General features: G+C 51.4%; 1 protein-coding gene across 1 annotated transcript; it reads right to left on the bottom strand.

The window, feature by feature from the left end:
* Positions 1 to 268: 268 nt before the first annotated feature.
* On the bottom strand, positions 269 to 25,925 carry ALKBH5 (alkB homolog 5, RNA demethylase). The gene is made up of 4 exons (XM_034989739.1): positions 24,395 to 25,925; positions 15,158 to 15,238; positions 5,369 to 5,524; positions 269 to 4,526 (listed from the first exon to the last, which is right to left on the bottom strand). The coding sequence occupies exons 1-4, from the start codon at positions 25,162 to 25,164 to the stop codon at positions 4,349 to 4,351; spliced, it is 1,185 nt and encodes a 394-aa protein (XP_034845630.1). The 5' UTR covers positions 25,165 to 25,925; the 3' UTR covers positions 269 to 4,348.
* Between the last annotated feature and the right edge of the window lie 89 nt (positions 25,926 to 26,014).

Raw genomic sequence — 26,014 nt, forward strand, 5'->3', positions numbered from 1 at the left:
TGTGGTATCTGTGGGGTGGAGACCCTGTACAACCATGTGCTTCTGTCCCCCTCTCCACAACTCTGTGTTCAGTGACCTTATGTTGACAGCTTTCAATCAGCCACCAAGGGAGTGTTTACACCACAGGAATCAGCAAACGCCACCGATCAGGCCGGATTTATTGTTGATTTTCTAGACCAGTGCCATCCAATAGAAACAGAATGTAAACCACATACGTGATTTCAAATTTGTGAGTAGCCAGATTTGAAACAGTAACAGGAAACAGGTGAAATTAAAGTGTATTTTATTTAACCCAGTATGTCCAAAATATTGTCATTTCAACACGTAATCAATATAAAGTAACTAAGGATATATTTTACATTCTTTTTCATACTAACTTCAAATTCTAGTGTGTATTTGACACTTAAAGCACATCTCAATTCAAACCAGCCACATTTCAAGTGTTCAACAGCCAAACTGTCCAGTGGCTGCCATATTGGACAGCACAGGTCTAGATTTAAGAAATCAGTAGAGAAAATAATGCGGATTAAATTTAATAGTAGTGCTGAGGCTGAGAAATTTCAATCCAATTAACATAGTTTGTTCCAACGATGAGAAATCAGTAGGCCATGTACCAGATTTAATGACAGACTTATCGAGAGAAGAGTAGTGTAGCAGGCTCAACAGTGACCCCCAAAGGTTTCAGGTCCTAATCCTTGGAATTTGAACATTTTTTTCCACTTTGCAGATGTGAGTAAAGATCGTTACATGGGCAGATTATTTTTGATCATCCTGGTAGGCCCTAAATCCAATCACTAGTGTCCTATGAGGGACAAGCAGAAGGGGACTTGGTACACACAGAAGAGGCAGCCATGTGGCCACGGAGGCAGAGACAGGAGTTATGGGGCCACAATCAAGGAACGTCAACAGCCACCAGAAGCTTTCAGAGGCAAGGACTAGAGCCTCCAGAAAGAGCATGGTTTCGATCATCATCTCAGCCCAGCGATCGTAATTTTGGATTTCAGACCTCCAAACTGTGAGAAAATAAATTTCTGATGTTTTAGCCACCAAGTTTGTGGTAATTTGTTACAGGAGCCCTGGAAAACTATAATCAGCAATGGGATACAACTCCATTTGCCATATCACGGTTGAGTTACAACCACAGGTAGGCTACAAATAAAAGAATCTATCAAAAAGATCAACAAAAGCATCCTGTGAGAACACTTGGCTATACAGAACTTTAATAACAAAGAGTGTCCTGTGTATTTTATTATTCGTAATTTCTGTGCTACACATCTTTTACGCCGGCACAATTTTAACAGCTGTGTGTGAGAGACCTATACCTGGTCTGTCTTGTATCCTCAGCACCCAGCGCAGAGCCTGGCACACAGTAGGACACTCTTATTTTTGAATGAAGGGGACTTTGGGCCTCAACTTCCCCCAGCCAATAGGATCGGAGGAACGGGATGGGCTCCCCAGGAAGGCAGGGCTAGTGCCAGATGTTGCTAGAGCACCTACTGGGTGCAAGACTGGGGTGGGGGCAGAGTCAGATTCAGGGAGTCAGGTACAGAACCCCCTCAGGCTTAGGGACTACTCAGAAAATTAGTTTAGTCCAGAGATGGGGTGCTGTTGAACTGCTGGGCAGAGACTGGAGCCAATGATGCAGCAGAAGCTACCAGGGCTGGAGCCCCCTGCCCCAGCCTCTCCAGTCTCTCATTCCTGCAGAGCAAAGGGCCTCTTTGGGATTAGGAAGAGCACAGGTGTGACTCCATCACAGCTATTGTAGAGCTGCAGCTCCCCAGCCCTCCATGGGAGCCCCCCATTCTATGCCTGAGTCAGGGGCCTGGGCACAGAGTGGGAGGTGCCCCCCCTGCCATGGAGTCTGGAGGACTTTGAGCAAGTTACCTTCCCTTTCAGCTCCAGTGTCTCCTCTCGGGGGCAACCGTGACCCAGTCTACCCCCGCAGGCCCAACTAGCCACAGACCGTACGTAGGCTCTCCCCCATTGCCCTTCATATCCTGTCACCAATTTCCAGGACTGAGCCCTAGCCGGTCACTTGCTCCCTCTAGATTCTCTCTTCTCCTCTCTGAAATGGGCAGTTAAGTGACTTGCTGCCAGGTTTCCACAGCAAGAATCGGCCAGACTGGCTTGGGCACTGGAAGTCAGTGAGGGAGACTCCAAACCCAAGCTGACCAGAATCTGGCAGCCAGGTTTGGGACCTGGAGGGACTAAAAACCCTCTGGGCTCCAACCCCAGTCCACACAAACACATCTGCCTGACACGTGTAACTGTACCCCACAACTCTGTATACACATCATGAAAACAGGGACAAGACTTCCGCTCACTGATGAAGCCACAGTGAGGGCTCAGCCAGAATATAGTAGGAACTCAAGAATTTGTTTAATGAGCAAAACCACTTGCTTATCTTTTACAAAGGCCAGGCTCTCCCTGACTTTGCTCACCCTGTCCCTCCTTCACTGGCACATAGCCTGTCTGATCACGCCCAGCGGGGGGAAGGGCTTCGAAAACTCAGCAGGGTGTGATCCTGGCTCCTGTAGGCCCATGGCATCCTGGGCACCTGGACACATGGTCCATCCTCCTGGGAGTGGGTGAGAGCACAGCAGGCAGAGGGCAAGTTCACCTTCGGCCCTCAGCCCTATCATCTCCCGGGAGGGCCTCCCTGGTGGGCAATGAACTCTGTCTGGCCTCCCCAGCCTGGGTTCAGAGTTAAGAAAATAACGGGATTAAGGAAGCACCAAAGGCAAGTCCTCTCTTACAACAGTATTGGACAACTGTTTCAAAATATATTAGATTTGGTTTTTATTGTAGAGCACACATATCAGGGCAAAGTGCTGCACACACAACTACAAATCATTTTTGGGAAAAAAGCTGTAAAAAAAATAAAACTGCAACTGCTTTAGTTATGCAGTCCTGACTTGAATCCACGCTGGCAAAGGAGTTCTGGGCCCTGAGAGGGGCTTCTTGATGGTGGCTGCCCTAGATTTCTGCAGCCTCAGGCCTGGGCCTCTGTAAGACAAGGCCCCCTGGGGTGGTGGCAGCCTGGGGACTGGGAAGGCCTCTGCTCTCAGCAGGCCTGGGTCTCGGCCATGGCTGGCAAGGAGACATTCCTAATGAATCTAGATCATCAAAACTTTGCAACCTTCAAGGATCTGAGTAGATGGGAACTGCCAAAAACTTTATCTTCTTCCTTTTATCACTTCTTCAAAACCCCTTCCCCAGCTCCCACACCCCTGAAGCAGAGGAGGCGCCAACCCAGTCTGCAGCCCTGAGCTCTGGCCTTGGATGCATGCTACAGGCAGACAGAGGCAGTAGACAGGCACCTTCCTATGGGGATGACATGGAGAGAAGGCTCACGCTGGCCAATGTAGGAGAAAGGAAAGGGTTAGGAAGAAGTCAGGAGACCAAAGGAAAAAATAAAAACTCAAAAACAAAAGAAAACAAAAACCCTACCACACACCACAACAATTTTCCATACCCCAAATGCTAGACTTGGAAGGACACCAGTCCCTCTAGCTAGAAACAATTCCTAAAACTGCCCCAACATGGTAAGTCTAACTGTTCCGTACAATCACACGCATATGCTTGAAAGAAGCAACCCAGCAAAGAGGCGTGCTCCTGGCAAGAAAGGTCAGGACCACTGTAGCCAGCCCCTCAGCAGCTCAGGGACCTGTGGGCAAAGCAGGCCAGTGGGTGTGGAGAAAGCCCAGGGGCTCAGCCAATAACTTTGGGGTGGCAGAGGACTGTTTAAACCTCCACCCAGTCATCCTGAACAACTCTGCTGGAGGAGGAAGAGGGTATTTGCGTGAGCTTCCAGGGCCTGGAGAATGGGTGAGAGGTGGGAGGACAGCAGGCCTCCTGCAGAGCCAACAAGGAACATGAGACCTCAACCTAGCACGCAGACATGGGGGAGGGAGGAGAAGGGGCAGAAGACTGAACTTCATTTACAACATGGAGGAAGATTTACATTTAAAGCAAAACAAGAATTTTCTTAACCAAAATGCTTTGTTGCTCTTAAATAAACCCAGTCTGACACAGCCCCACTTGAGGACAGCTACCCCCCCCCCCACCTCTACTGGCCACTCCAGCGTGAGCTTCTGTCCCCTATAGATGCCAACAGCCTTTCCATTTTGTAGGAAAACCAAGAACATGAGAATCAGGTCCCAGCCAATGCTGTTCTTCAGCCTTAACAGGCAACAAACCCGAGGAAAAAATGTAAAGATAAAAAAAAAAAACAAAACCAAAAAACAAAAACCAAAGAAAAACAAAACAAAACAAAAAACCGACATGAACAGAAGGAGGGGGCAGCTCCGTGAGGATTAACCAGAGTTCCCAGGAGGCGCAGCAAGCCTCAGTGCCTCCGCATCTTCACCTTTCGGGCGGGGCTGCCTGCCGCCTCCGAGCAGTCCTCCCCAGACTCGTAGGACTTGCGCCAGTAGTTCTCGGAGCTGAAGCTACTCCTCCGACGGTGTGTGGGCAGCAGCACTGAACGCCGGTTCTCTTCCTTGTCCATTTCCAGGATCCGAGGCCTGCAAGGGAAGGGGTAGATGGAAGCGTCCCTCACCAGTCGTGGGCCGGCGCACTCCAGCTCGGCCGTTCTCCGGCAGGGGCAGCAATGGCGGACGTACTGGCATCAGCTCTTTGCCCACTAAGTGCAATGGCCATGTCTAGTCTTTAAAACACCTCCCAATTACCCTGGGGGGTCTGCCTGGCTGAGTCCAGTACCCCAGAACACTGCCAAGGCGGCCGGACAGGAGGCTCCTCCCACCCCCAGCACAGCCTCAAGGCCCTGCACCGTCCTGCCATCACCTCCACTTCTCAGTCCTCTTTTCCGTCCCCGCGCCCTGCCCACCCCTCATCTGCTCACAAACTCCACTAGCCCCTGACCGGCAGGCTCTTCCAGCCTCAGAGCTTCAGCCCAAGTACCTCTTGCCTAGATGGGCCTTCACGTACTGCTTTCCTCATCCTTCTCATCTCAGCTTAAACACTTCCCGGAAATCCTCCCCAACCCTTCTGAAATGAGTGCCTGGTCTGCCACCTTCCATGTCCCGAGCTTCCCTCCCAACATATAAGTATAACCCACAAGAGTATTTGTCTGGGTGGACTGAACGAGGCAAGTCACAGGAAGCCCATAAAGCCTTCCCACTTGTCAAAATCTCGTCTCAAGCCCCGCTCTCTGGGGGTGCAGGCAACTGGCGACGGGTTAGGGGGAATGGCCACCAATGCCACTGACTGGCAGCAGACGTTAAGGCTTGGAAAGGTAGTCAAGGCCCGGCTCCGAACCACCCACCCCAGGCTTCCCCCACCCATTGTACCCTGCAGCCATGGGGCTGCTCTGCTGGCCGTCGTTGAAGGTCCCTAAGCTGAGCACCTGTGGGCAGCATCAGGGTCTGCCTTGCGATGGGACCGCTTGGGTTTCAGAGCAGGGTCTCTGTTGTTTCCCGACAGACGATCTGAAGCATAGCTGGGTGGTAACACAGAGCTGCTCAGGGACTTTGTTTCCAACCGGGGTGCGTCTAATCTCGTCCTGCAAAGGAAACATGTGTGGGGTCACCAGTGGGCCTCTGGGGAGGGTGTGGGCCCCATCAGACCAATTCTCTGGCCAGGGAGAGGGGAGCCAGCAGTCTCTGTTCTGTGCCTCAGTTTCCTCATGGTTCAACTAGGTCTGGCTGACTCGCAAAGACCCACCTTCTTAAGTTGAGGCTTAGGAGTAGGAACAGGAACATTTCTATTTGGAGACCTCTAGTGATAGGGATCTGCTGCACCAGGGGCAAGATCCAGGGCTCTCTCTCAGCTGGACAAGCAGCCCCACTCACCCTACTTCGGCCCAGAGGTTCTCCAGGGGCTTCTATTCCACCTGCCAGAGTACTGAGGGCCCCATAATACTCCAGCAGATGCCTTTATCCTTCCTGAAATATCAAGACAGGAAAGAAGGTTCCCCTGGTCCAGGCCTACAAAAGGGAAGAGAGACTCTCCTACTCTCTCACACGGGAATGCTAAGGCTGTGGCAGAGCCAGGAAAGCCCAGGCCCAACTCAACATTCACACACTTGGCTCTGATCCCACCACAGCCACCTGGCAGCCTCTGCTGGTTACAGGATGCTAACCAAGTCAAGGCCAAAAGGCTTCTGAAGGCAAAATCTCCACCGAACAGTAGGCATTGAGTTTTAAGGAACACACTGCCCAGTGAAGGGAAAACATGCAAGTATGGACGGGGGAGAGGGAGAAGGTGAGCAGGGAGGTAGTCCAGGGCCATTGATCGGAGTCCTTTATGAAGCCAGGCCAGGAGGAAGCTAGCCTGGGAAACCTCAAAGCCCCGAGGCTTCTTGTGTGATACAGAGAAGGCTGACAAGTCAGGCTGGAGGCAGCAAGGGGCAGGAGAGAAGCCTGGGGTGGGGAGTGATGGGGACACATCTGGCAGAAGGCCCTGAAGGCACCCTTCCCAAAGCCAGCTATGCACAAAACAGTCACTTGGTTCTGAGGAAGGTGCTGTGGGCAAGAGCAGAGCAACCTCACAAGAACACTGCAGGGAAGACAGCAGGAGAGAAATCCGAGAGCTGCCCTGGCCTAAGCCACATGGTATTCTTGGTAACAACTGCATGCAAACCTCACAGGTCCCTCTACCTACCCCCTCCCCCCCCCGACTGGCTGACCTGCTGTAAACAGATGGGGAAAACTAGGTCCCAAAGGTTACGGGTCCTGGAAGTCGTGGGAGAAAGGTTTAAGCCCAGGTGAGAATCCAACCAAGCCTGACAAGCAGTAACCCAGGGCTCTGACCCTGGGCAGGGGTTTTTCTCATGTACCCAGCAGGGGGCGCCTTCTAGCTGGGAACCAAAGTTCTAACACCCTCAGGCCCAAAGTGGTGGGCAGACCAGCGGGGCAACTTCCCCTGCCTGTTTGCTTTGGCCTTATGGCCACAGAAGCAGAATGGTCAGCTGTACAGACTGGCCTGCCAGTCTCGGCCTCCACTCTGGGCCCTCCAGGCTCAGGGAACCAGGACCTCCCTAGCAGCAAAAGGAAGATCCAGCCGTAATGGTGCCACTTAGAATCCAAGCTAGTTTCCACCCTTTTCTGGGCCTATTTCTCCACCTAAGCAAAGTAGGAAGAAGTGTGGCTGGTCCTAGGGCCTCTTTGAGTTCTAAGGGTCTAGAAATCCAATGGTGTCCTTCAAGGCTAGGAGATTTTTTTTGTTGTTTTTAGAATTTTTGGCGGGGGGGGGGGGGTGCCTGGGTGGCTCAGCCAGTTAAGCATTTGCCTTCGGCTCAGGTCATGATTCCAGGGTCCTGGGATCGAGCCCCACATCAGGCTCCCTGCTCGGCAGAGAATCTGCTACTTCCTCTGCCCTGCTCACAATTGCTGTTTCTCTCTGTCTCTCCCAAAAATAAAATCTTTAAAAAAAAAAAAAGTTAAAAAAAATTTTTTAAAAAGATTTATTTGAGAGGGGGAGGGGAAGAGGGGAGGGAGGTGAAGAGGGGAGGGAGGGAGAGAAGCAGACTCCCTGCTGAGCAGGAAGCCAGACACAATTCCAGGACCCTGAGAGGATGACCTGAGCTGAAGGCACACACTTAACCGACTGAGCCACCCAGGCGCCCCTCAAGGCTAGGATTGAGAGGCGTATCAGGAAGAGGTGGTGCTAAGCAACACCCAGACACAAGGGTGGGAATTAGAAATCACTGGAGCCCAAGGACCTCTTCATTACCAGGCCAGGCCTCATCCCCCCACCCCAATCCTTCCTGGCTGAGAGGTCCAGGTGGCGGGAGAGCAGACTAAGCAAGACATCAAGACATCAGCTGTTAAGCTTGGCTGAGAGGCCTCCAAAGCTGTGAAGACTTACGGAGGAAAGCCGCAGCCCGCCCCCCCCCAGCACGGTGGAGCTAACGCACAGGTACCAGGAGCACACACTCAGGGCAGGAAAAATGCGGCAGGACGAAGCAGCCCCAGTGAAGCCCTGGCGGGCAGGACCTGGCAGCCTGCAGTTGTTACCTCGGATGACTGACAGACGGCAAGAGAACCAAGAGCACAGCCACCAAGGGAGAGCCTGGGTGGCCCAGGCACTTCTGGGGCTGCAAAACATTGAGCACATCCTGCCACGCAGGCAGAGCGCTGGCACATACTGATCCCTGGAGGGGATTCCACCCCCCGCCCTTCTTGAGCGGCCAGCCTGGGCAGTGGTGGTGGCCCCCCCATCATGGGGGTAGGGCCGCTGGAGAGGCTAGGTAGACAGGTGGGACCAGCTGAGACTAGACAGGCCAAGGACACGGACTGGCTCTACTTCTCTCCAACCGCCTGAAGGAGGGGAAGGGTGTTCTGCACGAGACAGTTCCACTGCCATCAGGAGGCAGCCCTCAAGAGAAGGGATGATCAGAGGTGACCCTACTAAAAACCCTGTCTCTTGTACCCACTTTGGGGACAGTATAAGCCCTGGGTCCCCAAAGTACTCCTAACACATCCCCTGGGGCTATTACAAGTACATCTCAGAACAGCTAGAGAAGTTCCTGCCCTCCCTCCACTTCCAAAAAGCTACCATGCTGCAGGAAGCCAGGCTAGAGCAAGATCCCAAACCCAGTGCCCACTGACAGCTTAATTTCTGAGAACACCCCTCTTAAAAGGCAGCTAACTTCCAAGGAGCATGCTAGGCCCCTCAAGGTTCAGCGAACAGATTCATAAACTTGGAAGTCAGGAAGTTCTAGCACTAAGGGCTGGGCCTGGGCCTCCTTAGGTGGCAAGAGGAACAGACACCTGCCTCACAGATCTTAGTTAACATCCAGGGATTACAACAAGGCACCCCAGGTATGCGAGGTCACCCACGGTGTCAGGACAGCCCCCAGGACAAAGCAGGGTTTGGGCACAGATCCTGGGGAAGCCAAAACAAAGGGAGAATGACTAAGCATTAATATTAACACATTAACATGTGACCTGAGGGTGAAGGGAGGGAGTTGACCATCCCAGGAGCTCTCCTCATGTTCCTTTATCACTCACTGAATCCTCTAATCCTCCAGAGAAGCTGCTGAGGAGGATTATTTCCACTGTAAGGATGGAAAGCAATGCTATACTGGAGACCAAATCACTGGCCTAAGTCACACAGCTACTATCCCATGATGGCCTCTGAAGCCCAGGTGGGCTCTCTGTTCTGCAACAGTGCAGACTGCTGTCCAGGCAGACCAGGAACCAGTCTGCACCTCGAGCCAACCATCCCACAACTCCTGGCTCCACCCTCACACCAAGCACCCTTGTGCTTGCAAAGCCTGACTTTCAAGATGGAGCAGAGAAGCAGTGCGGCAGGCCTGTCTGAGCACCCCTTATCTACTGAGTGACCTAGGCCTAAGCTCCAGCACCTGAGTGTCAGATTCCCACAACGCGCAGACAGTACCGTTGTCTCTCCTGCAACATTACCCACCCCCCTCCTGACACCACTCCCCAGCTTCCACCAAACTCCCTCCACCTCGCTGCCTGCAAGACAGTTCTGACTGTAGCAGGCTTCTACACCGGTCTCAGGAGAGCCTGAAAAGCACATGAGGGGTATAGCCCAAAGAGAGGGCACCCCAAGCCCATGGTCCTAGCAGGGCTTCCAGAAGACCTCCATACCCAGGCCTGCACGATAACCAGGCCCCAAGGGCCTCTCCAACTCGTTCAGCCTGATTACCAACATGTCGTACCACATACCTGTAACCCAGAGCTCCACAGATGATAGCCAGACAATAGGGCCAGCATCATGGGTGCCTAGGAATCCCCCGTTCAGGCCTGGTAAGGTACTGATATCCTCCATGACACCAAGCGGCCAGACAACAAGCTTGCTTTCTTTGGCCTGGGCCAGTGAACAACCTATCTCCAGGTTTCGCTTTCCTCTCACTCGCTGTGCCTGTACTCACACCTTACCTCGACTGGACAGCAGCCTTCCTCATCCCCTGCCCGACTCATCAAATTCAGAGAACAAGTATGGGGAGGAAGGAACTAGGAGAAGCAGGCACGACATTCTTGAATTTAACCATCCCTAGCACCACCACTGCCCCAATTTATAGGTGAGAACACAGGGCTCAGGTAACCAACTTGTCTTCAGTGAAGACAGGGCAAAGCCAGGCCAGGAGCTTAAACCAGTTTCATCCCCAGGTGGTCTTACTGCTCCCCCATTCCTTGTGCAGGGTAAATGCACATGGACACACTCACTGGACCAGGAAACAAAGGTAGGCTAATCCTCGGCCCAGGGGACGAGAATCATGGAGACAGAAGCAATGTCTCAGGCCGAGTCAGGGAAACCAAGAGCTGGCCACCCCTGCCCCCCCGAGGGATGAAGCCCAGAATGCACCCTCCATTCTCACCCTCTGCTCATACACACACAGCCTCATACTTGGGTTACTCTGCTTTCAGGAACAGTCTCCCCCTGACCCCTTGGAATCCCCTGGTCTGAAGGACCAAATAAGCCATTTAACTCAGCCTCTTACAAAGTCTCTCTCATGCAAATCCCTCACCCCACTGCTTTCTGGCACACACCAGCCTTGGTTAACATTTGGCAAATGAACCTCTAGCTGCTCTTCCCAGTTCAACCCACTAAGCTGAGCTCACTTAACCAAAGCAAAGAAATGGACTATTAACACTGCCTTGAACCACTTTATCTACCAGAGAGGTTAGCCATGCAGGAATACAAGATCTTGTAGGCAGACCTAGGGCAGCCCTGGGTGCCTCCTGAAGACCAAGGGATTGAACACCCTGGCCAAGTGAAGGCCCTGAAGGCCCACAAGCCATCTCCTGATGATCAAGAGTTGATCCGAGACTTCCTTCCCACACCTCCCCTCAACTACAGAGCTCCTCTACACTTCACGCCTTCTAGCCTTTGAGCTTACCGGTTTTTTGGTTTTAAGAATTTTTAATTAATTTAATTATTTTTAAGATTTTATTTGTCGGAGAGACAGAGAGTAAGCACAAGCAGGGGGAACGGGAGGCAGAAGGAGAAGCTGGCTCCCCGAGTAGCAAGGAGCCCGATACGGGACTCGATCCCCGGACCCCGGGATCATGACCTGAGCCGAAGGCAGACGCTTAACCGACTGAGTCACCAAGGCATCCTGGGCTTACCATTTCTGCCTGGCCAACAATTTCCAGCTCAGGAGCCAGATCTACCAATCCTGTCCGAACCCACCCCCAACCCCCGCCAAGCTGGATGTAATTTTTAAATTTTTGTTTGTTGTTGCTGTTGTTGTTTGCTGGGCTCCAGCAGATACACTTTGTGCTTTTAAGACAGTGTTTACTCTGCTTGTGTTGTTCTGGCATGCAAAATGCCCACCTGTTACATACCAGCAGACCCAGGGTCAAGGTCTTACTCAGCCATTTACTGGTTGTGACCCCAAACAGATTATAACACTAAGCTGCAGCCCAAGGATTCCACTCATGGGGAAACTCTTAGGTGGTCACTCCCAGCCTCCCAGTCCTCCCTGTAAGACACAATGGTGCCACACACATGAAGACTCAGCACCAACCACATTCAAAGGTGCCACATTCTGTTGAATCAAAAAGCACTTGGTGGCCACCCACCCATTTCCCCCCATGAGGCGCTTGGAAGGACAGTCCTAGCTCTGACTGACCAGAGCTCGTGACAGAGCCACCCAAGCCCTCCCACAACAGCCTGTACAATTTTTTTTTTTTTTTAAGATTTTATTTATTTGAGACAGAGAGAATGAGAGAGACAGAGAGCACATGAGAGGGGGGAGGGTCAGAGGGAGAAGCAGGCTCCCTGCCGAGCAGGGAGCCCGATGCGGGACTCGATCCCGGGACTCCAGGATCATGACCTGAGCCGAAGGCAGTCGCTTAACCAACTGAGCCACCCAGGCGCCCAGCCTGTACAATTTTTATCCAAACTTAAGAGAAGGCAGGACTGGCTCCATCCCCTCTGCCTATGAGGAGCAGGGCCAGGCTCAATGCCTAGATTCCACCCGTCCAGATGCAGCCTCACCAGCAAGCAAGTCAGCCAGGTACCTGTCAAGGCCACATCCTTGATGTCTGGGCAGTGCCTGGGCCAGGATGCTCCCTTTTTCATCCTGTCACCAGCTTGTCCTTTTCCAAGACAAGTCCATACAGCTACTCTGGAGCTGCTCCTCATTCACCTGTGTTGTCCTCCTCTGATACCTCCTCTGGGCCAGGCCTCAATGCTGGGCCTGGGCCTGACTGAACAGGGTCCCCGCCCCCACAGAATGCAGATTTGGAAATTCACAATGGCAAATATACACTATATATAACAATCTAAAGGGGGAGGGAGTATACTGAGAAGGCTACAAGTATGTGTGTGATGCTTTTCGCGAGTCAAAACGGTCAACACCTGAGCCTTGACGGATAACTAAGTCAACCAACTTTCACTGTACGTATGTGGGTCATTTGCAGGGTAGGATGTGGAGGATAAGATGAACATGTTAGATGGGAAAACATTCCCAACAGAGGCTACACTGCTGCAAGGATGCAAGTCCATGGATCACACTCGGAGCTGCAAGTACTTTAATGTAAGTGTGGAGTACAAGACAACAAGGAAAACGCCAAAAGGCTAGGCTGGATGGACAGGCAAAGCCCAACAAGGGCTTTTATCCTGGGCCTCTCATCTGGTAACCTGAGTTGTCTCCCTACAGCTGGGCACTACTGGCTGAGGGCCTCTCCAGCCCCCTCATACCAAAGCTCTGTGCTTCTGTTCTCTAGCCCAGTCTATGGTTGGCTCCTGGGCCCATTCAAGTCAAAAGGTCAAAGAGCATCAGTTACCTACCAACAGTCATTCTCCAAGGTCAGAGCCTGGCTGGCCAAAGAGCTTCTAGGGGGACCTGGGTAACAGTGTAGGCTCCTAGCTCCACTGAGAAGCATCCGACCCAGCCAGCCTGGGAAGTCAAGTAAGGGAGCCACCATTGAAGAGGAAGGAAATAGCTGGAAGAATGACCTGACACTCCTCCAGCTTTGGCCACTTCATTTGTGCCTCCAGTCAAGATTTCCCTGGGATAAGCTATTTTGAGAGGCTTGCCGGGCACCTGGGAAGCTGCTGCTCTGGTTTTATATCCCTCTAGGAGCTCCTCTCCAAGCTCCTGGCCTAGGTGGGCCACTTGGCCTTGGTTAAGTTGGAAGTGCCAGTATAGCCCAGGAAGAAAGGACTGGGGAGAAGAGGCCAGAAGGGAGCTACACTCTGGGCTGTATCACTTCCGTGTTTTGGGTTTTGGCCTGTGCTGGGAACCACAGGAAAAGAAAGTAGAAAGGCAGATAAAAACCCTTCTTCTGATGAATTCTGGGAATATTCTTAGGCTAGAGGTGAGACGCTGCCAGCTCCTAAATGGACCCCTGTCTCAGCTCCCACATGTGCCTGGTGCTCAGCCTGCACACCAGGACTGTCCTTCAGGTTTCTAGCATTTCCATTCTATGCAGGTACAACAGACACTCCAAGTTTTGACTTGACAAAGTGGCAGAGCCATGCCAAAGAGATTTCATCCACCACATAATTTTGGAGTTCTGGACCCAAAAGGCCAAGATGCTCAAGTTACAGACTGAAGTTAAAAAGATGGCAAGCCAAAAATAAGGATGTACTTAAAAAAAGAAGAGAGAACTCCTAATGGCCAAAGCTGGAATAACTGGAGCATAAAACAAATACCCCATAAATCCATACTGATGTTAAGTAAACAACTAAAGAAAAATACACAAATGAAGAAGAAACAAAATGTCTTTGTAGAAGAATTCCAAATAACTTGGGTGGTGACTCCCCACTCCTTATGCGTGGGCTGCACATAGCAACTTCCCTCCTAAGGCAGGGAAGAGTAACTTTAGCCTGCAGAAGGTAACCCACAAACACAGCTACTTCCTTCCTAAGGCAGGGGAAATAGTAACTTTAGAGTGCAGAAGGTAACCAACACACACAAGCTCAGCCAGGTGTTCATGGTCAACATCAACAGTGAGAAATCCTGTGCCCTGGATAGGACTGAAGAGAAGGGGGCTTTACCTCTGTGGTCTTCTTCCCGCAAACCCCAAACCCCAGTAGAACCATGAGAAAAATGTCAAATTCCAATGGAGAGATACTCTACAAAATACCTGACCACTTAAGTGTTATCATGAATAAGGCAAGTCTGAAAAACGGTCACAACTACACTTAATGTGGGGTCCTGGAACAGAGTAAGTATGTTAGAAGAGACTAAGGAAAAGTGCATAAATACTGACTTAAGTTAATAATAATGTATCAATATTGCTTTCTTAACTGTAACAAACATATCTTATTAATATTAAGACATTAAGATCGGGGAAGTGGTATGCCCAGTACATGGAAACTGTACTATCTTTACAATTTTCTGTAAATCTAAAGCTATTCTAAAAATAATGTTTATTTAAATAAAAAAAAAGAAAAAAGAAAAAGAAAAGAGGGCAAGCTATAGGACATTGTGTTCCAGCCTAGGGGTGGGGGGGAGGGGTCCAGGCACTGGTTCTGCTCTCCCGACATCTATACGACCCTGGACAATCATCTAGCCTCTTGGGACTCCACTCTAAAGACAAGCTTGTCTTGGGCACCTGGGTGGCTCAGATGGTTAAAGACAAGCTTGTCTTGACCCAGCATCTGTTTGGCTCAGTCCATTCACTCCATGAGCAGAAAACCAGAAGTGCCGAAGAGGCCAGGTCTGGTGATGTCGGTCAGTACATCCCTGACTCCCTGGCCAGTGAGGAGAGACGGCCACAAGCTATGCCACTGCTGAACACTGCAGCCTAACCTCCCACCTTCGTTTCCTCTTCTCACTCCCTGCTCCTCCCAGAAGTGAAAACCCAGGCGTTTTTAAAGCAGGCTGCTAAGGCGCCGTCTAAAAATAATCAGCAAGATCACATGTGACAAATCAGAACCAAAGAGATGGGGAAAGAGAGGGGGAGGGAAGGTCTGGAAGAGGGGTCCCCAAACCTTGTCTCAAGACTGTGTCCATGAACACTGGGAGCATGTGCTTTGGCTCAGCCCCCAACTCCCTAAACAGACACAGAACTTAATTTTCCAATGAAGAAAAAACAAAACAGCTTTTTCCTCAAAGAATTAAAATCAAAAAGTATGAGACCTGATAGGCTTTTCCTCTCCCAGGCTTCATGCTGCTATGCTATTGATACAGAGGAGCCAAGTTCTAAGGGAATCCAGACCTACATCTCCAGACAGTCCTGCAGGTGCCAGACACCGGGGCACTTACTTCCTGAGGATGATGACCGCTCTGCGCTCCTTGATGTCCTGAGGCCGTATGCAGTGAGTGATTTCATCAGCAGCATATCCACTGAAAATAAACACAGAGCATATGAGCTTGGAAAGTGAACAGACAACCAAAGTTCCTACAGGGTAAAGAGAGAGAAATATGGTCCAGGTCTTAAGGCCACCTCTGCCCTGTTATTTTGAGAGGTTCAAGGATCTACATGGAAAGGGAAATCACCTGTGAAGCTCTAGGATGCTCCACTCAAGGAAAAAACCTGGGATGAGGCAAAGGCAGGCTTGAAGGCAGAAACCACAGCAGCAATCTCTCCACACAAGCCAAGAGCCCTTCTTTTACAGGGCCCCGAAAAAGGTACACCTTTAGTCACTCTGCAGGCAGCCAGAGTGACTGAGGCCAGACCTTGCTAAGAAGACAAGAACTGCATCTCCTCCTCTTCTTCCTTCCCTGCCCCCGCCCCCCTTCAGCACGAAGAGAAAGCCAAGGCAGACACTGACAGCCCTGAGTCACCAGAGAGAACTAAGGCTGCAACGTTCAATTTGTCTACTTGAAAACAAGCCTTCAAAAACCTCCATTTGGGGGGATCCAAAAATCTTGAAGACAGCTGTGTTTGGGCTATTTTAAGAATTCCCATCACACTCAAATATCTATTTATTTTGATCAAGTTACACAATTTAAAAAACTGCTTAGACCAATGAATGTGGGTAGATGACTGTCCTCTTCACAGCTAACATCTTTCCGATCTGAAACTCTGGAAGCAAACTCAGCATCCTGAGCCTCCTCACATGCCCTCACCAGGAGCATGGCACCCAAGAGGTACTCGCACCCCAAGTTCCTCCACTGAGCCAAGGCAGGGCTCTACACAGCCAGACACAGGCTCAGCCACAGGCGCAGTGGGAGGCGAACACCTCAGCCTTGTCTTGCTCAGCTTTTCCCTGGCCACCCCTGGACCACAAATCTTCCTCTCCACAGCTGCTCATCAGCTCCCTTCTCAAGGACAGCTACAAAGACACCCATGTGACCGTTAGAAACACTGCAGGCCTGGGAGGAACGCCTCAAAATGGCCAGGCTGCCCCAATGTGGGCAAGAACTAGAAGCAAGACAAATAAAAAATAGGAAGTCCAAGAGAGAAACCCCTCTGATTTGAGGCCATGCTGGGAGAGACAGAACCTTTATTTTATTACCATTTTTAAAAGATTTTTATTTCTGAGAGACACACACACCACTCAGGCGAGCATGCGCGCACACACAAGCAGGGTGAGTGGCAAGCAGAGGGAGCGGCAGGCAAAGGGAGAAGCAGGCTCCCTGCCGAGCAAGGAGCCTGATGTGGGACTCAATCCCAGGACTCTGGGATCATGACCTGAGCCGAAGGCAGACCCTTAGCCAACTGATCCACCCAGGCAACCCCAGAACCTTTATTTTAAAGATTTCCTCTCTGAGCTGCTCCTAGACCAGAGGTTTTCAGTTTTCTCTGGGAACATCAGTCCTAGAAGAGACTATGGACAAATGTCCACAACCAAATCAATGTGGAAAATATTGAAGACTTTTAAAAAGCATGACTATATTAAGGGATCTGAGAATTACTACAGCAAAAGAATCTTTTTCTTTAATGGAGCACTGACCAAAGAAACTTTTCTCAAATAACACGTATTCGTATCTGTAGACCTACAGTGAGAAATGTCACACAGAGATAAGAGCTCTGAGTTGGAAGAGACCTGAGTGAGAACCTGAGTTTTGTCGCCTACTAGCGTCGCGACCTTAGGGAAGTCATTTGCTGGGGGCCTAAACCTGTTTCTTCATCTGTAATAAGGACAGTAGTAGGTTTGGAGTGTTCACTTTGTTATGCTTCACAACTTACGTATTCCTTTATGACCACTAACAATAAGGTTTTGTATTTATTTGAGAGAGACAGACACCACGCACACGGATGCACAAGGGGGGGGGGGCAGCAGATAGAGAGAATCCCAAGCAGACTGCACTGAGCAGAGTCCAACACAGAGCTCGATCTCACAACCCTGAGATCATAACCTGAGCTGATACCAAGAGTCAGACACTTAACCTACTGAGCCACCCAGGTGCACCAATGATAAGATTTTAAAAAGGGGGACACTGTCTCTTCCCTTGTAGGAGAATTAGAGTTCTATGACTACATGGTTAGCACCCCTGGAACCTGTAGGGCTTTTGTGAGAATTAAGTTAGATAATAATACAGTGTGCCTGACAGAGCATTCCCATTTACTAAGCACAGGACAGAAGCCAGAGGGCCCTGGACCACCGCGGGTCAAGCTACAGATTTGGGTTCAGTACCTGCCAAGGAAATGTGATCTGGGTTCCTCTTGCAGGCATCTGCCAGCAGAAGAGGCCTCATGGGCCCCATTCCCAGGGCCAATTCCAGAGCTCGTTCTAGGCTCTTGTCACTCCACAATGGGAGAATGCAGGTGTGGGGTGCAAGACAGTCCTGTATAAACACAGGACTTCCCCCAAAGAGCTAAGTCCAATTCCCAAAGGTAATCCAAGGCACTTTTTTTTTTTTTAAAGATTTTATTTATTTGACAGGGACAGACACAGCGAGAGAGGGAACAAAGCAGGGGGAGTGGGGGAGGGAGAAGCAGGCTTTCCGCAGAGCAGGGAGCCAGATGCAGGGCTCGATCCCAAGACCCTGGGATCCAGACCTGAGCCGAAGGCAGACGCCCAACGACTGAGCCACCCAGGTGCCCCCCAAGGCATGTTTCTAAGGCCCGAACCTGTAGTACTAGCCCCAGGCAACCTTTCCTACTGTTACAAGTATTAATCGGTTTGACATGGCTATAGGCACCTCCGCCCTCACCTCCCATCTTCAACAAGGAACCACTTCCCTTAATGCAGAAAGAATAAACCCAGGGGCGCCTGGGTGGCTCAGTCGTTAAGCATGTGCCTTCGGCTCAGGTCATGATCCCAGGGTCCTGGGATCGAGCTCCGCATCGGGCTCTCTGCTCGGCGGGAAGCCTGCTTCTCCCTCTCCCACTCCCCCTGCTTGTGTTCCCTCTCTCGCTGTGTCTATCTCTGTCAAATGAATAAATAAAATCTTAAGGAAAAAAAAAGAAGAAAGAATAAACCCAGACGTCTGTCAAACCTTAACTGCCCCCACCTCCCAAAGGGCTCCAGAATTCTGCCAGAGCCCAGGCCTCAGAAGAACTAGTGTGGAGGTAAGACCACATGGACCCCCAGAAATGGCCGTGGCACTGAACACACTTGAACAGCTCATCAGTACTGGTCTTCTAGAACTTCCTGGCAGCTGTGACATAGCCCACTGACCCCTCCTCAGTATCTCAGGCTTCTCTGGGAGCAGGAGGCTCTAAGTCCTGGCCAAGGGAAGCTCTTCTGGCTAAACTTCAACAGAAAATCTCCAGCAGAGACCACAGAGGATTATTTACTGCTAAGAAACCTACTTACTACAAGAGAAACTGTCTGAAAGTCACAGTCTGCCAGCTTGAAACTTAATATGCCCTGGGTCCAGCCCTACCCTTGGCATGAAGAAAAGTTCCAGTGCCTCCTGCTCTTTGTTTTCACAGGGAAGGGAGAAGAGGAAATACTTCATGCTGGTCAGCCTCCTGCTCCCTGCCTGGGCTGAGTCCTTTCAAGTCCCCCCCACCCCACGTAGCAGTGACCAGCACGCCACAAACATCAAGAGTGACAGGACCTGGCTCTGTCACCCACTAGCACTATGGCTTTCAGTGACTCTTTTTTTTTTTTAAGATTTTTTTATTTATTTGACACACAGAGAGAAAGCACAAGTAGGCAGAGAGGCAGGCAGAGAGAGAGGCAGAAGCAGGCTCTCCACTGAGCAGGGAGCCCGATGCGGGACTCGATCCCGGGACTCCAGGATCATGACCTGAGCCGAAGGCAGTCGCTTAACCAACTGAGCCACCCAGGCGCCGGCTTTCAGTGACTCTTAAGAGTCTTTCTTCTCCCCAGGGAAGCTTTCCTCAAATCCCCCAGGCTGGGTTTCCCCCACACCACCCACCCACCCACCCCCCTCTACTACTATGTTTGGCCTTGTGGAAATTGTGTTTTCCCTGCAAGACAAAGTGCTGCAAAGACTATTCATCTCTGCATTCAGTGGACACTAAATGAAATGTGTGTTGAGCTTCACTGTTCTGTTTCTACATCTACAAAACAGATCTCAAAGCAAATCCTTCCTCAGAGGATTAGGTGCAGGTTAAATGAAGAGTCTGAAAAACTCTAAGGGACTGTGCAGGACTGTACATCTCTCCTCTAGGGGATAGTCTTGGAGACCGTGTTAAGGCACATTTCCAAGACAGCCACCATTCCCCATCCACTCTGTGCCCTGCCCAGGACAGAACAGAACCAGAGGTGGAGGGACCGGCCAAGATCACCAAGACTGCCTAACAGCCTCCCTTCAGCTACAGCTACCTGCTCTGGGCAGCCCCCATGAGCCTGCCTCATGCCTCTAATGGGCCTAGAGGACTAAGAAACTTAGGCTTTGGGGAATAGCAGGCCAGCCACCTGGGCACGGGGTGGGACTGTGAGCTCACACTCATTAGACCCAACCTTCCAAGATGACACATGGCCTAACTTTATGAGAAATCCTGGGACTTTATGAATACAGAAGGAAGGTCAACCTGCTCCAAGTCCCAATTCTCTACACATCAAGGTATAATTAGAGAGTAGCTAAGCACAGAAAGCAGCTCATCTCCAGAGACCTCTTTTACCTAAACTTCAAGCATTCAACAGTGTGAAAGAAATTCCATCTTCGATAACAACTCTATGCCATCAATAGCCCATTTTGCGGAGGAAAACTAAGGCCCAGAGAGATTAAGTTACTTACCCAAGGCCAAACATCTAAAGTGGTGACACTGGAACCCTAATCAAACTTTTTTTTTTTTTTAAGAATTTTTATTTATTTATTTGACAGAGAGAGCACAAGCAGGAGTAGCAGGTAGCGGGGAGAGGGAGAAGCAGGATCCCCGCTGAGCAAGAAGCCAGATGTGGGACTCGATCCCAGCACCCTGGGATCATGACCTGAGCCAAAGGCAGTCACTTAACCAACTGAGCCACCCCGGCACCCCTCTTATCAAACTCTTGATTTCAGTATCTATGTTATACTGGTTTTTGTTTTTTTCGTTGGGAGAGGGGATAGGTAATGAGTAGAGAGAAAAGCCCATCTGTATTTTTTGGTGACAAGGTCCAATCTATCCTGAGCACCTCGCTAGCCTGAGGAAAGGACATTCAATACCCACCACCCCCAAGGAAGAAGTCTGCAAAGATGAGCCCGTGCCCCCAGAGGGCTAGCACCGTATCTCAGTGATGGCTGCACACCAACTGCCCAGGCAAAAATGGCCAGCCAGCCCTGAAATTTGTATGGCCTATTTACTTTCTGCTTGCTCTGAGCGTTATGATTAAGACCATGGTTCACCTGCTAGCTTCCTTTCCTTTGCTGCTTCTGCCTTCTTGTTAGGCCTGGCAGAACCCCAGTCCAGCCAATCCCCTTGGCCCAGAGCTCCTCCCGAGAACGCACAGCCCTGACTTCATCCTGAGGTTCCTCCCCCTCCCATGGAATCAGAAGACTGCACACAAGAGATGTGGCCCAGGACCTATCTGCCCTACTTTCCCAACTATTTTAAGCCAGAAAGCTAAATTTTGCTTTCAAACAGCTGAACAAGATCAGCCCTTAACCCAGAACGGACAGAGATGCCCACTCCACCCAGTATCAGTTATTACCTAGAAGTTACAGGCTGCGCTCACCTCTGCGTGTCCCATGGCTGGGTAGTAACAGTCATTTCCAGACAGGTGGCTAAGGCCTGGGTCTCTGGGCATGTGGCCACCACAACCACAGACCACGTAGCAGTGATTAAAAGGAGCAGCAAGTAAGCAATTACTCTTGAGGTAATTATTCTAATTAATCCAACTAAAATGTGTTTTAATCTGCCCAGTCACCCTACAGAGAACAGAAGGAATGTGGAAAGAAGGAATATGAAGTGAAGGTAAAAAGATACTTATTTCCCTGGACTACAGCATTAAGAGGGGACCAACTGGGCTCAACATGGGAAGGTTACACACACAACAACAAGAAAAAACACTGGATTTGGAAAGACCTTTAAAGCACTTCCAGAAGGGTCTGTGAGGCACTGCTCTAAATGCCCACATTTGGATACTGCTGAGTCAATGTTTGCCACATACTAATGTCTACACTAACAACTATTAAATATAAAACAGTATTCCTGCCATCTAGCCTTGGAACGGGTATAGACTCCACTGCTAACAACTGATGTCTGAGTCACATGAGAATTACTGAAAACCCTCCCCACCTTCAGAGAACCACTATTTTCACCAGCCCTGGTCTTCCAATCTGCAAATTTACAGCTCATCACTTCTGGGCTGGGATACATACCGGTAAGTGAAAGAAAGCATCCCCTCTGACCAGCTTGGGGAAGAGTCCAAGCAGCACTTAAAGAGAGGCACTACTAACAGGCAGGTGTTCACCCACCTGCATATGAAGTAAACTGAGGGTACTAAGTGAGCAGGGGCTAGAAGATTAAAATTAGTGGGGGCATCCAGAACCCTAGAGCAGTGGCTCTCCACTGGAATGATTTTTGCAGCCCCACCCTGGGATATCTGGCAATATTTGGACACATTTTTGGTCACCATAAAGGTGAAACTGCTATTTAGTGGACAAAGACCAGGGATGCTGCTAAACATTCTACGATGCACAGAACAGCCCTTACAAAACAAAGAATCAGCCAGCCCAAAATGTCAATAGTACTACTACGGGTAAGATCTGATCTAGTGCTTTTCCACGGCATGCCTCGCCAGAATCTCTACTTCAGGTCCTGGTTGAATCTGAGAACTAAAAACGAATTCCATCAGTCTCAAGTCAGCATCTACCTGCCACCCCCCACCCATGGCTACTCACTGCTACTGCCACCAAAGCTTCTGTGTTCTCACTGCTAACTTCGTTGCCTGGCTAACTTCTAGTCACCCTTCAAGTTCTACCTTATTTCCTCCTAAAAATGTCTAACACTCCAAAAAGGGTCCCCCCACCTTCAAAGTATTCCTGCAGTTATTTTCCTGGGCTGTAACCGTCTGTGGCTTCCAGTAGGCTGTGAACTCTATGAAGGGAAGAGCCACCATGCACGCTCCATCAAATCCCTAGCCCCTTCCCCAACAAGAGATCAAGGGATCATTAAATGGGTTGTGTATGAAAACAAATACCCATTTAAGCGCCGACCCCGTGCCAGGCTCTGTATAAAACACCAAATCACCACCATTAGTTCTAATAGGTTTTGGAAGTTGGCATCACCCCCACTTTACAGATGGGAAAGCGAGCTCAGAGAATGCCCACAAGGTCCCAAAGCAAATGACAGCCAAGCTAGAGTCAAAGCCTAGGGCAGCACTTTTTCAGGACACGGCTGAGCCTCCCACATTAACTCCACAGCCAAGTCAGAATCCAGGAGTTGGAAAGAACTGGGAAAGCTTTAGGACTGTACTATTCCAAGGAAAAGATGAAGAGAATTTTCCTGATGATGCAATCCTGTTGATCACTAACAGACCTGCATTTTATGAACTTGAAACTTCTGCTCTTCAACACGGCGAGGTGGGGGATGGGGGAGGTGGGGGGGGTGCGCGCTGGTGGGAGGGAAAGCCTCAAAGTCACAAACTGCCTCTTATGATCACCCATTACACACCCAACCACTGCTAGACCTCCTCATGACAACCTTATAGACCTGTGACTATGTGGAAAATTAATATTCCCTTTAAGAGACTAAACGGCCTTTGTGTGAGATCCTTTTAGGATCAAGAGCCCTTCAACGAAGTCAGACACCAAACTGCCTTACACAGCAAGCCACTTGTGAGGGTCTGCCCTGGAAATCCCATCTTAAAGGACTCTACTACGACCTCAATCTGGGAGCACCACTTAGATCCGAGGGTAAGCTTGGAAGCCCAAATGACAAAGGGGCACCTGACAGATAAGTGGCCGTCTAAGTTTCGGATGCATAAGGAAGCCAAAGTACTGTTTCGGCTACCACTGACTTCCCAAGACCTTGGGGTATCACAAGGCTCTGCTGCCACTCCCAGATACAGAAGCAGCCTTAGCTGTTAAACTCAAATGAGATCGATGACCTGCCTCATATGAAGAGAGTTCATATTAAGGACCCCGCTTCTCCCCAGGACCAGGGCCCATGGCATGGACTTCAGAGGTTAAGCTGTTCACAAAAACTCAGCATGTTCTGATCCTATACTAGAACTCGGTGGTCAAGCAAGCCGCTCTGTGCAGCTGCATTCTAGAGCTCCTAAGAGGTTTTGGAGATTACTGAAGTACAGTGCTAGGTTACTTGTTCTAGGGCTGGAAGGAGGCAGCCTCCTAGTAAGTTTTCTACTTCATATAAACAAAGGTGTTTCAGCAGAAAATCTTCTTGGGGGCCAGGGTACTGAGCGAGTTCTCAGCAGGATCTGGGACCCAAACAGGCCAAGAACCTAAATTCTGCGGCTGACGCAACTACAAAGTCAAATACCAGGTAAAAAGATCTGCTTTATTTGGTTTCATACGGTCCTGGTAACAGGTAACACATTTTTACGAAGGGCCAACAGGCTCTTCTGTAGCCAACAGGGGCTGAATTTTCAGAGTCCGCTACACTCTATTTCTGCCTCAACCACTAATCTGTTCAATTCCAGGGAAGTCACTCCCTGGGAAGTGTCGGGAAGAGAGAATGCGTATCTATTAAATACTCTCAGGGACCTTCCTCCATATTTTCTCAGTTAAGAAATCCTTACACGTCTTCCGTTTAAAATAACAAACAAAAACACGAAAATGGCTGAGTTGGAAAGACTCTCAGATAAAGAGTTCAACTTACTTTTTTAAAAACACAGATCTGGAAACAGAGACCCAGAAACGGAAAAGTGACTTGCTAAAATCACACACAGAAAACAGACTCCTAAAATCTCAGCCTTCTAGAAAGATGCCTTTGTATCAATTCTTAGTCAAGCGTGTGTGATCACGCCAAACCTGCCCTCGGGACACAAAATTCTAGATTGGTTCCCTGACCCCTCCCTACTTTCTTTCTACACGCGTTTTAAACACAGACCCCTTTCCCCCTCCCCCCACCGAGACCAGAATCATGGGTCAGAACTGCCCAGCGCGAGCTCCTACTTGCTGCCGCCTCCTGGGTGAGGGCGGGCAGCTAAGGCAGCAGGAAGCAGGGGCGCCCCCTCCTCCCAGGTGGGTTACCTGAGCACAGTCACGCTTCCCCGGCGCACCGGCAGAGAAAGCACAGGTTCCGACACCCGGATAGGCTTGAACTGGAACTTGCAGCCGAAGCAGAGCGCGGAGTCGCTGAAGAAGGACACGGACACGATGGGGCGCTCGAAGATGTGGATGGGGTCCACGTGAGACACGATGCAGCCGCCGGGCTGATAGTCGTTGATGACGGCGCTGTTGACGAAGCCCTCGGGGATGACGCGGTGCTCCACCAGCTTCTGGATCACCAGCTGGTGCACCCACTCGGGGATCTCGTCCACGTCGCCCGGCGGGTAGAGGCGCTCCTGGCCAGGCCCGCGCTTCTGCAGCTGGGCGCCGTACGTGTAGCCCTCGCCGAAGAAGTACTTGTTGCGCAGCGGGGCCCGGTCCACCGTGTGCTCGTTGTACAGGCCCTTCTCGGCGCGAGACACCACCTCGTCGATGCGGGCCTCGATCTTGGCGCACTCGTCCTGGCTGAAGAGACGCATCTGGCGAATGCCGCTCTTCACCTTGCGCGCCTCCTCCTCCTTCTGCAGCTGCTGCTCCTCGTAGTCGCTGCGCTCGGGGTCCGAGTCCTCCTGGTACTTGCGCTTAGCCCCCGACACCGGGTAAGGCTCGGCGGCGGCGGCGGCAGCGGCGGCGGCGGCTACGGCGGCGGCGGCGGCGGCCGCTGCCTCTCGGCTGCCCGCCTTATAGTTATCCCGGGACGTCATGGACTTGAGCTTCTCACGCAGGTCCGTGTAACCGCTGGCGGCCGCCATGGCCCCCACGACGCTGCTCTAGGGTCCTCCGGGGCGGGAGGGGCGGCCGGGCATGGCTCTCGGAGGACGCGCCCCGGCGCCCCCGGAGAAATGGGGTTCCTCAGCGCCAGGCCCCCATGCGAGACCGGGGGACACGGCGGGGGGGGGCGTCGAGGGAACGGGCGCGGGGTCGGGCCTCAGGGGCGGCGGGTCATGCAGCGGCGGCGGCAACAGGGATTTCTCCTCCTCCACCTTCTCCACGTCCCACGGAGCAAGGGCGCCGGCAGCGCCTCATGCCGCGAAGGGCCGCTACAGAAGACCGACCCGACTCCCAGCCAGACCCTCAGACGCCCGGCCCAGCCCGCACTTTAAAGCGCTCCTCACGACGTCACGGGCCGTTCGCCCGACGTCCGCCAGCGCCGCTCCTCAGCGGGCTCCTCAGCGCGCACGCGCAATGCCGCCGGCCACCGCGGCTCTGCGCGCAGCGGGCATGCGCGTGCGTGTAGGCCGGGTCAGCGGAGGCGCCCGCGCAAGCGCAGACGGGGACCGCTCGGCGTCCGCCGCCCCTCCCCCACTCAATGAAGGGCTCCGAGGGAGCACCCTCAAATAGCAACCTGTCTCCTTGACGCGCCACCTCCGCGACCGAAAGCCTCCCTCCACAGGGGTGCGCTCACGCTGTCAACGCTATCGCGGTGCTGCGTCACGGCATCGTCCAAATGCTCGAAAACGCCTCAGCCCTCAACGCGCAACCACCGGGGAACCGCCACAACCTAGGCTGCCCCGTCGCCGCCCCCTTTGGCGTTTCCAGTTCTCTCATTGGGTCACCGGCCACGCGCCGGGCGGGCCCAGACGGGAGCTTCCGGAAGTTGGT

This window comes from Mirounga leonina, unplaced genomic scaffold, assembly GCF_011800145.1.
Source record: "Mirounga leonina isolate KUSES-001 unplaced genomic scaffold, KU_Mleo_1.0 Mir_488, whole genome shotgun sequence".
Lineage (NCBI taxonomy): Eukaryota > Metazoa > Chordata > Mammalia > Carnivora > Phocidae > Mirounga > Mirounga leonina.